The following is an 11,609-nucleotide window of genomic DNA, read 5'->3' as shown; positions in this document are numbered from 1 at the left end:
ATATTAGGAATTTTTTGCTTCTAATATTGGCACTTCTGTAATCTTTATTGTAAACCTGTCACAAGAGTCGTTTTATGAGAAGTAGACTTTAATAAGACGTTTCATGAGAAGTAGATTTAACAGAACGCGAACCGGCGATGCCGGCCGTTGTGGAGCGATTTATTCGGTAAGATGGCGGCTACCATAAACGGAGTGTTTTGTGAGGAATTGCGTGATGCGATTTTACACAGCAAAGTGCTTGTCGTGGGTGCCGGTGGTATTGGTTGCGAGATCCTGAAGAATCTTGTTATGTCTGGATTTGCCGATATCGAAATCGTAAGTGTACAATCTCCAAAATATGTGATTTAACCTTACTTTTGCGTACTTACGCGCGATTTACGCGCGTAGTAAGTGCCTGTATTTCTCTTTTCTTTTCACTTTTGTATAAATATATATTATAATAAATAATGAATTTTAGTTTGTATTTTACTGATTAATTAATTAACTTTTCGGTTTTTTTCTTTATTTTTATATTTTTTTATAATTAATATTTAAATTCTTAATATTTATATTCAATAAAGTTGTGATTGTTTTTCAGATTGATTTGGATACGATCGATGTAAGCAACTTAAATAGGCAGTTTTTATTTCAAAAAAAGCATGTAGGAAAATCAAAAGCTAGTGTAGCACGAGAAACAGCATTAACATTCAATCCAGATGCTAAAGTGACACACTATCATGACAGTATCACATCGTAAGTTTATTTCAATTCTTTTACTTTCCTTGCTAATGCTGATGACTGCTTCCATCCAATATTTTAATCTTTTGTATGCTTACAGATCAGACTTTGGTTTGTCTTTTTTCAAAAGATTCTCTGTGGTTTTGAATGCACTTGACAACAGGGCAGCTAGAAATCATGTGAATCGTATGTGCTTGGCAGCAGATATACCATTAATAGAATCTGGTACTGCAGGTTATGAAGGTCAAGTTGAGCTTATTAAGAAAGGCCTGAGCCAGTGCTATGAATGTACTCCAAAGGCTGCGCAGAAAACTTATCCTGGCTGCACTATTCGCAACACACCCAGTGAGCCTATTCATTGCATAGTGTGGGCCAAACATCTTTTCAAGTAAGATTATAATCTGTATTAGAAGATAGTTTACATTATTACATATTAATTTAATTTATGCTTACCTCGTAATTTATTTATATCACTGAGAATTGATTTTTTGCATAAGATCAATGAAAATTTATTTGATAGACAATTATTTTTATATGATTTGTTTTATCATAAACATTGCAGTCAATTATTTGGAGAGGAAGATCCTGATCAGGATGTTTCTCCGGACACAGCGGATCCTGAAGCAGCTGGTAATATATAGCGCCATACTGTAATATAATCAGTACAGTTATTAACAAATCTATTTTTTCATAATTTATTATTTATTATTTTTTTGCCATTTTATTAATTAATCATTGATGTTTAAAAGACCAAAAGTGATAAATAAGTTATATAGAATTTTAATATTGCAGATACAGCGGGAGAAGAAGCTTTACAAGGGAAATCCAATGACAAAGGCAATATCGATAGAGTGTCCACGCGAGTTTGGGCTCAGTCCTGCGAATACGATCCAGAGAAACTGTTCACAAAATTGTTTCATGATGATATCAAGTACCTATTAAGCATGGATAACCTGTGGAAGAAGCGCAGACCTCCAACACCATTGAATTGGAGAGAGTTGCCAGATGGAGGTTCGCCATTATTTCACAAATATTTTTTTTTTTTTATCTAACAGATATTAATGTTTTATCTTTTTACAGTGGCTGGATGCAGTAAAGAAATCAGTCAACCTGGCCTAAAGGATCAACAACGCTGGAGCATTTCCAAGTGCGGTTCTATTTTTGCGGAATCGATGAAGAATTTGAGTCAATCGTTGAAAGTTTCGTTGGAAAAATCACCGGATAATTATCTGGTTTGGGATAAAGACGATCAGCACGCTATGGATTTTGTCGCCGCGTGCGCCAACATCCGTGCACACATCTTTGGAATTTCTCAGAAGAGCAGATTCGATATTAAATGTTAGTAGCAGTAATAACTCTTTTTATAGTTGATTTTTCTTTTGTAGTTTCTCTTGTCTTGAACGTGTTAACATACATTTCTTTCATTTCAAATTTTCATTCTTACACAATTCCTCTTTCCACTGTTTAGCAATGGCGGGCAACATAATTCCAGCGATCGCTACCACCAACGCTATAATCGCGGGCATGGTAGTCCTCCATGCTTTCCGAGTACTCGAAAATAATCTGCAAGCCTGCAGATCCGTTTATCTGCGTCTGAAAATGAATCATCGCAATCAACTGCTGGTGCCTGAAAAGGCGGTGAATCCGCCCAATCCTCAGTGCTATGTTTGCGCACCTACTCCGCAGGCCGTGCTGGCGGTCGACACCTCCAGCATGACTATTAGGGAATTGGAAGAGTTGGTTCTCAAGAACAGACTCAATATGATTGCACCTGATGTTATGATTGATGGCACAGGCGCCGTTGTCATCAGCAGCGAGGAAGGCGAAACAGAGGGCAACAATGACAAAAAGTTAGAGGAATTGGGGATAAAAGATGGAGCGATTCTCAAGGTCGACGACTTCCAGCAGAATTATTCGTTGACTGTCTTCGTAGTTTATCGGGAGAAACCTGGTCCAAAGGACGATAGTCCACAATTTTTGATACTGGCTGATAAGAACGCACTTAAACCTCAGGAAGTAGAAGAAGAGGAAGAAGATAAGACAGAAAAACCTTCGACTTCCAATGGACAAGTAAGTGAGATTACTTTAAGAGGTATCTCTTGTGATTTTATATTGATTATTATATATATTTAATTGCTAAAACAAACTTTGCAGAACGTGAGCGATACGCCGGATGCATCTAAAAAACGCAAAAATGTGGCAATCAAAGATGTTGCAGCCAAGAAGCGCAGGGTAGAAGTTGATAACGCTGATGATGATGATATCTGCGTTATCGACAATGACGTGCATCATGATAATTCTTCTAAGATAAAGAATTTAACGTTGAGGAAGCGGAAGGTTTCCGAAGATACTGATTGCTTGATAGTGTGTGAGGATGTGCATAGCGATTAGCTGAAAAAATAACATACCTTCGTATTATAATACGTTTATTAATACGTTCATTAATGATACGTTTCAAGGTAATAAAGCGAAAGCAAATCCGAAACATTTGAAATTTAGATCAAAGTAAAACTTAAAAGGATGAAAAAGATTTTCCAGATTATCGTTCACGAGATACATATTATAATCAAATCTAATCATCTCTAAAATGTCTCATAATTTTTATTTACTTCTGAATCCTATTTTCTTTTAAATCTCTCTTATTCTTTTAAGTTAGCGGAAAAAAACTTTTATTTTTATTAGAAATATCCGTGATTGATATATTACAATATTAAACAATTATGTGGAACAAATAATTTAATTTTATACATTGATAAACACATTGTATTATAAGTATTATTACTATTGTCATAATATTAATTATATAAATAGATTCTCTTTTTTGCTATATTAAGACGTTATTAATTAATGTATCTGTCTAATCTATTTAGTTAATACTTTAGTTAAATGTTTTACAGCATATCTATTACATTCAAATAGATATTTCTGGATTAATCATTGATTTCTGAAGAGTGTCCACTTTGTTTGTTGTCTTTTAACAATTCTCGATCACTCCAGAACTGCTTGCACCGCTTATCTCTTGTTAAATAAGACGAAAAAAACAGTGTTATAATTTTTTCAACATTTGCTCGATTTAAAAAATATGATAGCGCAATAACATGCAAGTATATTGCAATTTCCTGTAGTCAGAGTTAATTTTTGTTCTTACTACAGTGCAGATATTTGTCGAGCTTATAATTATACATCTCGAAGTCCACTTTATACCTTTCGTACAATCGCAGGACCATGTCAGTGGACAAATTATAAAAGTATCTGCATGTTGTATTAAAATCGGTGACTCCGGTGCGAGTGCGTTGCAGTCTGGGCAAGTAGATTTTACTTTTGTCCAATTTCATCTTCGACAGGATATAATTGACATCGCCGAAAGTGTATTCGTCCAGTTTCAGAATGAAATTGTAGCTCACGTCGCAGACTGCGCAATGAGTGTGATAAGGAGTCCAGTGGACGTCATCGTGGCCTGGCGGTTGCTTCAGCAGCCACTCCAGGAATTCCCGGAAGCTGGGTACTATCTTTAATCTGCAAAAAAATAATTTTCTGGTTTACATGAATTAACATGTTATTACTGAGTGACAATTTTCTTATCGAAGAAAGGTAGTACTTTCTATCTGTCAAGAACATTTGTTGCAGGACATTGCTGCTCGATGAATTGGAATGAAAGAGCTCTGGTCTTGTAAGATGAAGGATCTGACGAACGTAGAGCCATGCTTGTGCGGTGTACTTGCTGTTGTCCTCAATGCGGTCCCTACAAATAATGTCGTATCAGTATCAATTTTGACATTAGAACGATTAAGTTTTATAATTACCTATACGACGAGACTAATCGATGAAACGGATGTCTGACGACGAGCAACTTGAAGACAACGTTGTTCCTAGTGAAATGCAGCAGATCTCTTAAACTTTTTGGTGACAGAAAGTCTATTTCTCTGTAAATTGCATTGTCAAATTTAAAATTTCTTTGCTAATTCAAAACAAAGTAAATTTTTATAATATTATCACATTAAATTTACTTGTACAAATTGTTGTTGACCTGACGATTGCTCATGTCAGAAAATAATTTAGTGAAACTTGTAGATGCAACTTTACGGATCCAGCAGTATAACGAATTATGTTTGGCGTTGTATAGAAAATGTTTTTTGATGAGAGGACTCTTCAGCTTGTATTTTGCACAGACATTTGACATCCGTTGGAGTAGAGCGGCGCTTTTCTATAAATAGAAATATTATTTCTTAATGTAATAAATATATATTTTGATATTTTAAAATAATAATAATAATATAGTAAAATACCATAAATTTAGAAACATTTCTCGTCCTTTCCTCGATAGTATAGTGGTTAGTATCCCCGCCTGTCACGCGGGAGACCGGGGTTCGATTCCCCGTCGGGGAGGTTATTATTTTTATTTTTTTATAATTGTTATTAAAAAAATGTTATGTTACGATTAGAGATACTGCTTAATTGATATTTATATTGCTTTTATATATTATTTTTTATATACATACAGGGTGACCAATGGGAATGTGTTGAAAGTAAATAGTTATTACTTCGTAACAAATAGGCCGAATAAAATGAATTAAACGCCATTTTGTAGAGAAAACTTGTCAATTTTATTACCATATATATGAAAGAGAAATATAATAATTTAACAATTGAAATACACAATATTAAAAAAAAGAAAAATTTTGCTTGCGCATATGAATTAATGGTATATGTTTTCAAAGTGTTGTCCATTAGAATTAGCACAGAACTGCAATCGTTTGCAAAAACTTTGAAATACATTATCTAACATAGATGTAGGAATGCTGCGAGTGCATTTTTTAATATTATTTATCAGCTCTGCGGTGTTTTGAGGTTGTACGGCGTAACATTTGTCTTTGAGGTAACCCCAAAGAAAAAAATCACACGGGTTCAAATCAGATGAATAAGGAGGCCATTCCAGACCTCCATGAGCAAATTTCGGGTTTCCTAATCCAATTACTCTGTTGCCATACACTTCATGTATCGATTCAAAGACTTCGCGTGTACGATGTGGGGTCGCGCCATCCTCCATAAAATGGAAGTTCTTTACTAATCCGCGTTTCTTTGCATGGGGAAAGAATTTAGTCTCCAATAATTCTTTATAACTTTGACTAGTCACAGTTCCTTCAAAAAATTGCAGGTAGACCCCTTTTACAGAAATTGCAGCCCACGCGGAAACCTTTTAAGGATGAAGAGAAACGGCAATAGACACGTTTGGATTTTCCTGTCCCCAAAACCGATAATTTTGTTTGTTGACATATCCGTTTAACCAAAAGTGAGCTTCATCCGTAAATATTATTTGTTTTTCATCGAGTTCCTCACTTTCAAACATATTGGTTATCACCTTACAAAACTCAACTCGTTTTTCCATCGCTTTCTCCGTCAGCAATTGATGTGTAGTGATTTTGTAGGGATGCAGTTTAATGACGTCTCTCATTATTTTTCGGAGAGTTTCTCGCTTTAAATCCAAAACCTGAGCAGCTTTCCTAATCGAGGTGTTTGGATTTTTGTCAAAATAATTTCTAACGTCATCAATTGTTTCGTCCGTTGTAACGGTACGAGATGGACCAGGTAAATCATGTCTACGATCGTTCAAAGTGCCATACATACCAAAATTATCAATAATCCTGCCAAAAAATATCGACAAATAAAAATAAAATTTCACCTAACCAACATTGGAATGATGACGCGATTCCAGGGAGAGGGAGCGTGGGTAAAAAGTATCAAAAACATACCTTCTGAGTATTGTTTCGCTTGAAACTTTTTTAAATCCATATTTACTACGGAATCCACGATACGCTTGACTATAGTTTTTGCCTCTACTATAGAAGCACTCGATGAGAAACACTTTTTCTTCGATGCTTAGCGCGTCCATCCTATAACTCACAAATCGGTTTATACGACGGTTCAAATGAAATTGACGGGTCTTAGGTAGCGGACCCTAGTCGGTAAAACAGTTACCGAAATCGAGGAGAGGATATATAACCGTTTACTTTCAACACATTCCCATTGGTCACCCTGTATGTATATTAAAAATGTCTATACAATGTATATACATCTACATCTATACTTTATCAAGAAAAATTGTATTTTATCAAGGCGGGGATATTAACCATTAAAAATTTTTTTTCTTATACTGTAACTGTAATTTTTCTAATCTGAATTTTCAGAGATATACCTGTAGATCAATAGTTTCGCCGTTCAACTCATCCATTCGCAATATGTTTATTTCCAATTCGACATTCTTCTTATTTATGTTGTTTGGAATCGAAAAGCGTGTTTGAAGGTTGACTGTCGTTATGCCTATTGTTTCTTTGAAATTAAAATTTTTTTTTACCGTAATTAAAACTACGCAGACAATAAAATATAGTACAACGCATAGAACACACTTGACAAACTGTGCTTTAATGAACATAATTAATAAAATTTAAAAACGCTAATTGCAGTCGCACAATATACAAAATAATCTTATTAATAGATCACTACTTAGAACATTATATTAGCTCATAATTCATAAAATTTAACTTCATTAAAATCTATTATTTGTATATATAATATCATTCAAAATAATTAACCAAATATTTAACCAAAATTAAAAAAATTTTTATAATTAACTTTATTTATTAACGTATATTTTATTAATGTATCAAAATAGTATTATGATTCTTTCACTTCTATCAGAACACTAACATGCTTTTGAGAGTCTGCTTCATGGATGTTGTATGATAAATTCTTATCATCTGCCTGTCTCTTTCCTGTTTCTCTTTCTCTTTCTGAAGTTTCTTAGTCAACATTTCCTCTAAAATTATCTCCTAATGTTAAAAAAAAAAAAACAATTGTAATAAGATAATGTCCTGCTTAGCTTAACAATCAATCAGTCTGATTGATTTATTGTTTTCAAATTCTTGAAGGATTATTTATATAAATGAGGCGATAATATATAGGTATCTCTAAAAAAATTCACAGAAATATAATTTTCAGAAAAATGTAGTTTTTATTGCATCCGAATCTTTTCGTTTCTTTTTATCGGCAATACTTATTTAAATATTATTGCATTTCTTGCTTGTAATTGCAGAAAATGTTATAAATTTACTGAAAGATTTGTGGATTTAATACTCAGTAGTACAAAACTTATTTAATTAATCTATATTACTTTACAACAAAGAGAATCATGCTGTAGTCACGCAGCATAATGATGAATGACAATTAGACATTATTGAAGTATGATTGTAATTGCCTTGGTGATAATGAGTACATTATTATGGTAGAACCCATCGATTTCCAGAATTCTTCAAAGCCTTGATTTATATTTTTCAAAGAATTCACATTTTATATTTAAATTTAATTATTTAATTTATACAGAATCTAAGTTTAATTATAGCTAATTATATATTTGCCTAATCTTGCTGATTTCTTTGGATTTCTCAAAATGATAAACGATATGTCATTATTTAATCTGTCATTTATCATTAGTGATGGAGTAAGTTTTGGGAATCGATGGGAACCGATGAGAAAAAATGCCTGAGTCGAGCCTTATCTGCGATCTCGGTATCTGTGATGATCGCGGGAAGAGCGGTGATCACTGTGCCGACTGTGGCGGCTAGCTGTTCTCCATAGGAACTCGTCGACACTTCTTTCGTAGCTACGTTTCTCCAACGCTGAAGTCGTAGCGCTATAATCCGGAGGTAGTGGCAGGCCGTCATAATATCTGAGAAAAAAAAGAAAGCAATCGTACAAAAAATGTAACTAAACGCATTAAAGTACCTAAAACATGGATAAATATTTCCGGTGTTGAAATATTCTTACCTTGGAGGTGGAGGAGGCGGTGGCAGACTGTCATAGGGATGCGGGCCATAAGGTGGCAATGGAGGCAACTGGTGTTGCATTGTGCGCATATAATCCGCGACGTAAGCCTCCGCGGCAGCGGCGACACCCAGTCCGTTGCCGTAACTCCTAAAAAACAGATTATTGTTATTATTATATAAAATAAGTTGCATCATTTAATTACAATATGTTTCGAAAGCTATTAAATGTTATTTTTATGTGGGTGATCATACTTTGTGTAAGGGGAATCTCCGCGATTGAACCACGGCGTATAACGGTACGAGTGATCCCTGGAGCCCCTGTGATCCCCCGCAGCACCATGAGAACCCCTGGCAAGCGAGGCTAAGCGCGATCTCGTGGTCAAAAAGAGTCTGCGTCCTCGTCCTCCTCTCCGCAAGAATCTCGAGTTGCTTATCGGCCTCTTATCGCGATAACGTGACGACTTTGTCACGTGCTTTCCTGCTTCCTTGGACTTTCGTAAAATAGGCGTCATCTCGATTCCTGGAAACAAATGTCATTTAAATAAGTGATTTGTTAAAGTTTATAATATACTGACATATATTACGTATATGCACATTTTTCAATATTATTTACTAAAATTTAACGTTTACTTTGCAAAAGTTACCTTCGTCTTCTGGAAACAGTCTGCACAATTCCTCAGCGACTCTGGGTTCGATTTCCTGGCCGTCTCGACCGATTTTAACTTGCTTGCCGTCGTTCCACGGATTGTACAAGTGTAGTGTGGCGGTAAAAGGTAATTCCTTTCTACAAATCCAGTCGACTTTAAATACACCGCCTAAAGCCTTTGCTGATAAGCCAGGAGGTAAAACCTGAAACGCATTCAATCGTACTTTTCCTCTTTTTTTATTCACACTTCTTATTTTTTGCAATTCAAATAATAGAATTGAAAAATGTGGTTGAAAGGTGTATTTTTTTCGCGTACCCAAGAAACTGGCCCAGTATCCCTCCTTGATTCTGTGCTCAGTCGAGCAAAGCCGGCGAATTTTCCCGATTCCTTGACGGAAAATACCAACAATACGTTCCGCGATTCTCTGTAGGCTTGATTCAGATTTGCTTCATTTTGCGGCAGCGTGCTCCACACTCCCTTGGCTTTAGACAGCGTCACATTCTCCGCGTTGTTAGACTTGATGATGAAAAATCTGACACAAAAGATTTTTGGAAATATTTACTCCATATCTAGACAGCTTTAATAAATATACGATATTAAAGACATTTTGCATTATATAAGACATTTGCTGTGAAAATAATGTTGCAAATAAACTGTGTTAAATTTTAGAATTCTATCTTCTGTTTAATAGGAAGAACTTTTGATAAATTTTAAACTACAGGTTTAAAAATTCGATGTACAATCTCATTATTTTGATGACAGATTTTGTATATCAATATATATAAAAAAGAATTAAATTTCAGAAATGTGTGGAATAAAGTAATACTGCAAAATAATGATGTATTTAAGAAGAAATAAAATATTCACGAAAGTCTTGTTATAAATACAAAGGCTGCAGTAGCAATATTGATTGTTATCCTCGTCAAACCTTGCATCTCTAAATAAGTAATTCAGTTTGGTGGCATAGTCGTAGCTCTTGGTAGTGCCCTTGCTCTCCTTGGATCTGGCTCGCTTCGGCTCAGGACTGGACGATTTGGAATCCCTGGATCTGCCTCGTTTGTTCCTCGTTCTCCTACCGCGTTTGTTGTCGCCACGCGACGACTTGCTGGAGACTGTGCTGATAGTCGGATGGCTGGAGTCGGAGTTGGAGCTGCTGGAGGAGACCTCGCTGCGAGTATCGTAAGTCTCGTCCGCGGCAATTCTCAGCTCGTCACCATTGTCGTTCTCGCCGGAACTGAGATTCGCGTTCTCGCCGTCTGTGTTGCTGCCCATAGCTCAATCCGGATCCGCCGCTGCTCGTAGCAGTCCGGACTGTCCGTGCCTGCAACGCAAACACGAGAGAGGATACTTATTACTGCGTCATGCTCAGCGCGGATGAGCAGCACCAGGTAGAAAACGACATCATGTCGTAAACGTTTCTCGTACATCTTACGGCAACAGCGCGGTAGCAAGGGATTATATAGTATACAGCAAGGATAGTTCGGGGATTCCGAGCCGAGCGAAAAGTCCACACTGTTCCGCGAACTCTCTCGATTTAAAGCACCTACACGCGCCGCAGCGGTGTCCGGCCCCCTTACACCTAACACAAATCGACAGGGACACATCGCAACTTGGGCTCGATTGGGCTTAAAAGTCAGCCAGCGGTTCTGACCGGGACGTAAACTAAGTTTTTACGAGCAGTCCTTGAGATTATGCGGGAGTCAACACATAGCGGGAGTCGCTCTCACGGAGAGTTGCTCTACGTAGTCTCTGAAAGCACGGAGTTTTTTTTTTTTTTATTTTTCGGACCGCGAACCGCCCGGTCCTTAGTTATTTACCCTCTGCACTTCTTTCGAAAACAGAGGTCAGTTATCGATAGATTTTTTTTTCTTACTGAGGAACCATTTTTTTTACATTTTTGCCCGCAAACATGCTAAGAGTCTGTCAGAAGACTTCGTTTAGAGCTCTTTTTTCTTTTCTGCGCTTTTTTTTAGTTATCTAGAAAAGTTCGTTGCAAAACGGTAGATCACTAAATACGGGATTTTCATCGTCATTTATAATTTCTTTTTTCTTTTTTTTTCTCAAAGTCTTTGGAATTTTTTTTTCGACGAGTCCTCCCGAGGGCTCGGCGCACACTTACGTGACACCCTATGTCCCTTCACTGACACACTTCACACGAAGCACGCTCGGGAAACATCCGTTGCGATATCTTAAGCACAGCGCGGACACGCGTCGACACACGCACGTTTCCAAATTTTATGAGAATCGCGAGTATGACTCGAGGAAACCTGACGAGGATTCCGTAGTGAGTAACAGTAAACAATCGCTTTCGCAGGCGGATCATGCACAAACTACGGCGTCAATTACGTGACGTGTTTTCTGAATCAATAGCAAACTAGGGGGAGATGAACCCATAGGGATAAGATGGACAAGAAGGTTGCACCAC

The 11,609-nt window shown here is 36.5% G+C and overlaps 3 protein-coding genes and 1 non-coding gene across 7 annotated transcripts; 2 read left to right on the top strand and 2 right to left on the bottom strand.

Moving 5' to 3' along the window:
* The first annotated feature begins 142 nt into the window (after window positions 1-142).
* Uba2 (Ubiquitin-like activating enzyme 2) lies at window positions 143-3,544 on the top strand. Its single transcript, XM_012369690.2, has 8 exons — window positions 143-315; window positions 578-732; window positions 818-1,105; window positions 1,280-1,347; window positions 1,510-1,728; window positions 1,798-2,055; window positions 2,186-2,787; window positions 2,872-3,544. The coding sequence occupies exons 1-8, from the start codon at window positions 172-174 to the stop codon at window positions 3,106-3,108; spliced, it is 1,971 nt and encodes a 656-aa protein (XP_012225113.1). The 5' UTR covers window positions 143-171; the 3' UTR covers window positions 3,109-3,544.
* On the bottom strand, window positions 3,127-7,559 carry LOC105673735 (carbohydrate sulfotransferase 11-like). 2 transcript variants are annotated; one of them, XM_067360094.1, is made up of 6 exons: window positions 6,468-6,903; window positions 6,092-6,359; window positions 4,725-4,921; window positions 4,521-4,640; window positions 4,316-4,459; window positions 3,127-4,233 (listed from the first exon to the last, which is right to left on the bottom strand). In XM_067360094.1, the coding sequence occupies exons 1-6, from the start codon at window positions 6,605-6,607 to the stop codon at window positions 3,849-3,851; spliced, it is 1,254 nt and encodes a 417-aa protein (XP_067216195.1). In that variant the 5' UTR covers window positions 6,608-6,903; the 3' UTR covers window positions 3,127-3,848. The 2 variants fall into 2 exon arrangements, with proteins under 2 accessions (XP_067216195.1, XP_012224993.1); XM_012369570.2 differs by lacking the exons at window positions 6,092-6,359; window positions 6,468-6,903 and adding an exon at window positions 6,911-7,559.
* TRNAD-GUC (transfer RNA aspartic acid (anticodon GUC)) lies at window positions 5,032-5,103 on the top strand. The gene has a single exon. It is a non-coding gene; the product is annotated as a tRNA-Asp (tRNA).
* A 144-nt stretch (window positions 7,560-7,703) lies between the features above and the next one.
* Window positions 7,704-11,545, bottom strand: LOC105673812 (YTH domain containing 1). Of its 3 annotated transcripts, none has more exons than XM_012369728.2 (7): window positions 10,610-11,545; window positions 10,113-10,505; window positions 9,500-9,716; window positions 9,182-9,386; window positions 8,790-9,057; window positions 8,539-8,685; window positions 7,704-8,440 (listed from the first exon to the last, which is right to left on the bottom strand). In XM_012369728.2, exons 2-7 carry the CDS (start codon window positions 10,454-10,456, stop codon window positions 8,266-8,268), a joined length of 1,356 nt encoding a protein of 451 aa, XP_012225151.1. In that variant the 5' UTR covers window positions 10,457-10,505; window positions 10,610-11,545; the 3' UTR covers window positions 7,704-8,265. The 3 variants fall into 3 exon arrangements, with proteins under 3 accessions (XP_012225151.1, XP_012225148.1, XP_012225150.1); XM_012369725.2 differs by having other exon boundaries at window positions 11,304-11,544; XM_012369727.2 differs by having other exon boundaries at window positions 10,113-11,545.
* Between the last annotated feature and the right edge of the window lie 64 nt (window positions 11,546-11,609).

This window comes from Linepithema humile, chromosome 8 (genome assembly GCF_040581485.1).
Source record: "Linepithema humile isolate Giens D197 chromosome 8, Lhum_UNIL_v1.0, whole genome shotgun sequence".
In the NCBI taxonomy this organism is placed as follows: Eukaryota; Metazoa; Arthropoda; class Insecta; order Hymenoptera; family Formicidae; genus Linepithema; species Linepithema humile.
The sequence above is the reverse complement of the archived record's forward strand: the minus strand, read 5'-3'. Positions and strand labels throughout refer to the sequence as shown.

Coding starts and splice junctions, on each gene's coding strand:
- Uba2 (XM_012369690.2), top strand. CDS start 172: ATGGCGGCTACCATAAACGGAGTGTTTTGTGAGGAATTGCGTGATGCG. Junction 2,056..2,185: donor GAGCAGATTCGATATTAAAT/GTTAGTAGCAGT, acceptor TCCACTGTTTAG/CAATGGCGGGCAACATAATT. Junction 2,788..2,871: donor CTTCGACTTCCAATGGACAA/GTAAGTGAGATT, acceptor CAAACTTTGCAG/AACGTGAGCGATACGCCGGA.
- LOC105673735 (XM_067360094.1), bottom strand. CDS start 6,607: ATGGACGCGCTAAGCATCGAAGAAAAAGTGTTTCTCATCGAGTGCTTC. Junction 4,641..4,724: donor GTCAACAACAATTTGTACAA/GTAAATTTAATG, acceptor TGCAATTTACAG/AGAAATAGACTTTCTGTCAC. Junction 4,460..4,520: donor CGATTAGTCTCGTCGTATAG/GTAATTATAAAA, acceptor CATTATTTGTAG/GGACCGCATTGAGGACAACA.
- LOC105673812 (XM_012369727.2), bottom strand. CDS start 10,456: ATGGGCAGCAACACAGACGGCGAGAACGCGAATCTCAGTTCCGGCGAG. Junction 9,717..10,112: donor TACTTATTTAGAGATGCAAG/GTTTGACGAGGA, acceptor CTTTTGTGTCAG/ATTTTTCATCATCAAGTCTA. Junction 9,058..9,181: donor ACTGTTTCCAGAAGACGAAG/GTAACTTTTGCA, acceptor ATTTGTTTCCAG/GAATCGAGATGACGCCTATT.